Source organism: Cystoisospora suis (genome assembly GCF_002600585.1).
Source record: "Cystoisospora suis strain Wien I chromosome Unknown contig_12723, whole genome shotgun sequence".
Classification (NCBI taxonomy): Eukaryota; Apicomplexa; class Conoidasida; order Eucoccidiorida; family Sarcocystidae; genus Cystoisospora; species Cystoisospora suis.
In genome coordinates, this window is record NW_027165480.1 from 1 (window position 1) to 3,362 (window position 3,362).

At 51.5% G+C, this 3,362-nt stretch overlaps 1 protein-coding gene across 1 annotated transcript; it reads left to right on the forward strand.

The window, feature by feature from the left end:
- Positions 1-53: 53 nt before the first annotated feature.
- On the forward strand, positions 54-2,900 carry CSUI_011513 (uncharacterized protein). The gene is made up of 4 exons (XM_068071611.1): positions 54-1,686; positions 1,807-1,955; positions 2,074-2,231; positions 2,589-2,900. The coding sequence occupies exons 1-4, from the start codon at positions 1,011-1,013 to the stop codon at positions 2,677-2,679; spliced, it is 1,074 nt and encodes a 357-aa protein (XP_067916413.1). The 5' UTR covers positions 54-1,010; the 3' UTR covers positions 2,680-2,900.
- Positions 2,901-3,362: the final 462 nt, after the last annotated feature.

Genomic DNA, 3,362 nt, shown 5'->3' on the forward strand with positions numbered 1-3,362 from the left:
GAATGCTTCACAGAGCAGCAGTGGCAGCTACGAGACAATGCACGCACGAGGTGAAACCAGCCAACGCGAGGTCAAGTCCGGAATGGCACTTGAGCTCCTCCGGACAACACCCTGAAAGACAAACGCTCTGCAAGGACTCAGGGGAGTATTCCGTGAGCATGGGCTGTGCCTGTCGCAAGAAGCCTTTTTCTTTACGCTGTAAGCCTCGGGCGGAGCCGCGTCGAAGGCGCCAACCGGAGGCGGATGCCCGCACTGTAAGAAAAGTATCGTCTCCACAAGCCGCGCCCGCGGCACACGCTCACTCCCAAGCGCTGTACGCTGTCGCATTCATGCTTCTGGGAAATTACGAAACTGGACGAGGGCCGGATAGCCGGGGAAGATAAATCCTGCGAGGGAAACAACTCGTTGACAGAACCGTGGATTTTGCTCCGTCCCCGATGCAGTGTTGTAGTAGGAAACCGCGCAGCGACTCGAGGGTCTGCGACGGACCGGACGCCCACGGCTGCCGATTGTGGCCCACGGTGGGAGACCAAGCAAGCCCTTTAGTTTATGCTTCGCTGCATACTTTTCAGACGACAACTTGCAAGAATCGTGCCCTGCAGCTCAACGCAGCGAGTTTTCATAAGAGGCTGGATTTTACTGTAAAAGGAGCTTTTTGCGTTTCCCAACGTTCCATGGCCTACCCGCCCGACGAGTGGCGAGCGTCAAAGGTAATCGCACTTCGAGCCTTCTCTGGTATCCCTCTTCTTCTTCTTCTAAGCTCTCCGTTTTTCCTGTTACAAGGCGGAAGGACACTGGAGTTCCCGATCTGCGAAGACCTCGTACACCCTTCCCTGTAATCTAGCGAGCTGTTAGATATAACTGCTGTGACGGCCGGCGAGAGCAGGAGGGAACAATTCAAAGCTTCCCGAGTACGCGGCCCGCTTTGAGTAGCTGTACGAGTTCCTTCTAGATTACTGTGACAGGTCTGCTGCCATTTTTTTTCCCCGTCTCGCGACATTACAAGAACAATGGAGCAGAAGACTTTGGACGCGAAGGAGAGCTTGCATTTGTTGAGCTTTGACGAGCTTTTCCGGCCTTCTGAGAAAAAGACGATTCAGAAGTTCCAAGGTCTCAAGCGGCAGAACACCCTTAAAAAAGGGAACTCCAGAGCCAAAAATGAGTTGCTTAGCGTTTTGCGACAACAGCGTGTCCTCGTAGATGACAACGCGATTCACTTTGTAGCGGAGGCGAGAGGCGAAAGCAAAGCCGACGCGCGCAACTCTGTTTTTAAGCTTGCACAGCGGTACAAGGTCTTGCCTGATACGGAAAATGTGAAGAAAATCAAGCAGCTGTTTGGGAAAGTACGGGAAGATGATTCCGGGGACGAAGACTGGGAACCGTCTTTCAGACGCCTGCCTTCCTGTTTGAAGACGAAGAAGGGACAGAATATGATGAATGACGAGGTGCCGAGAGACATGTTACTTGGTGAGATCGACACAATTGAAGACGAGTCGACAAAACTCGGAGGCCAAGTGGTCACTCAAGCAAATGTGAAAGAGGAGCCCGAAGAACTTATGGACCGTGTTATTGAAGGAAAGACAGGCAATTGCAATGGGAGCGAGACTCCTCCACGCTCCGAAAAGTGCCATGACGACGAAGACGATGACGAGGATGATATGCACTTCGATCAAGAGGACTTAAAAGGTACTGTGCTTCCCACAGATACGCTGTTGTCCGCCAGAGACTTCTTCGGACTCACCTCCGTGTGATTGATGGTGCACCGTCGCCGGCGGCTTTTCTTGGTGTGCGACCTTTGTTCTACAGTGCTGAACGACATGCAGAAGGAGTTCATTGGAAATAATTTACTCGCATGGCTGAAAGACATTAGAAAGGCATACGAAACAGGTGTCAAGCTAGTTAAGGTTAACGCGCTCGGCTACAAGTTCATCCGAATTCTGACTATCAAGGACATGGTAAGTCTCGAAGAAGCAAAGGAGACGGTCTCGGCTACCATACCGCTGGTGGAGAGTGTGCCAGGCCGCGTAAGGCTATATGTGTGAGTGCTGGCGAAATTCTATGTCGTGTCTACAGGTCTTGTCAATTCGGCAGCCGCACACACACTCGAAGGTTAAAGTTGAAAGGCAGGTTGCGATCACGGAGATTGTGAGCGTGCAGTTGGGACGAGAATCCAAGGAGTTTCACGCGCTTGACAAGCTGGTAACAGATGGAAAGGAACAGGCGGACACAAAGTGAGCTAGGCTGGTGTATCCATCGCAGGGCCTTTGTGCATCATGGGTTGAGCCAGTGGAGAATGATGTTACCAGTGGAGCTTTGAGGGTGTTGCTTCGGCATTTGGCAGACTTCATTGCTATGTCGTCTGCTTCTCCGGGGTTTTTTCCTTGTGTGGTTGCAGCCCCCCAGCCACATTGTGCGCGGTCGTTAGCCTCCCCAAGAACCGATCTCTCTCACTAGTGTTCTTGTAAGTCACAGCTTCATTAATTCGTTGCGTCAAGAAGTATCCCGACAAAGATGGTCCCGAAGTTGATTACTTTCTGGGAGTTCTTCTGAGTGTCCCTTGCTTCTGGGGCTCTTCTTTTCTTCTACAGAGAGGAGGACCAAAGAAACGGCTTTGTGTATTTTCTTCGGATTATGTGCAAAAAAGCAAAGGCAACAACGGCGAAACTTTCCCGTGAATGAGTCTGAATGGAATCCCCAAACGGTGGCTGCTCCTCGGCGAACCGCTCTGCAAAGGAAGTCAGATAGTCGGAGAGTCCTCTGTACCTCTTTCATATTGCGGGCAAATCCAGGCAGGATAATCGTGAGGCCCGCGACATCATGAGAGGATGCACTGCGCAAAATCGCTGCACCCTTGCGGTTCTCTATGTGTGTGGCTCATACCCTGCTGTTATTTACTCCGCTTGTTCTTTCTTTTCCTTTCCGGGTCATCATTGTTACCCAGTCTGCGAATCTTGGTTATTTCAGTTTCAGTTGGCCTGCAGCTACAAAGTCGTTTTCCTAACCCTTATTCGACACATCGGTAATCGTTGCTTTCTAAATGAGTGCACGCGGAAGTGTTCTGTAGAGCCAAGCAGTCGCACTTTGCTTGGCTGCTCGTAAACACTCCCGCTGGTTCGTTGTGAGACCTTCCGCGGTCGAGAGAAGTTTGGGGACACGCGACGGCCGCTGTATTATGCCGGTGACGAAACACTTCACTGACAAGTGGCCCTTCTTTGCCGTGGCAGTTAAGCGAGGACTTCACTTCAGTGCCTGCTATGTACAAAAGAAAGCGAACGTACATCTCGAGCCTAAAAGACGGCGGGTAACCGTTCTATCACTGATGTGTGGGCGTTGGACCTAACGGGGGTACTCCTTTGAAAGAG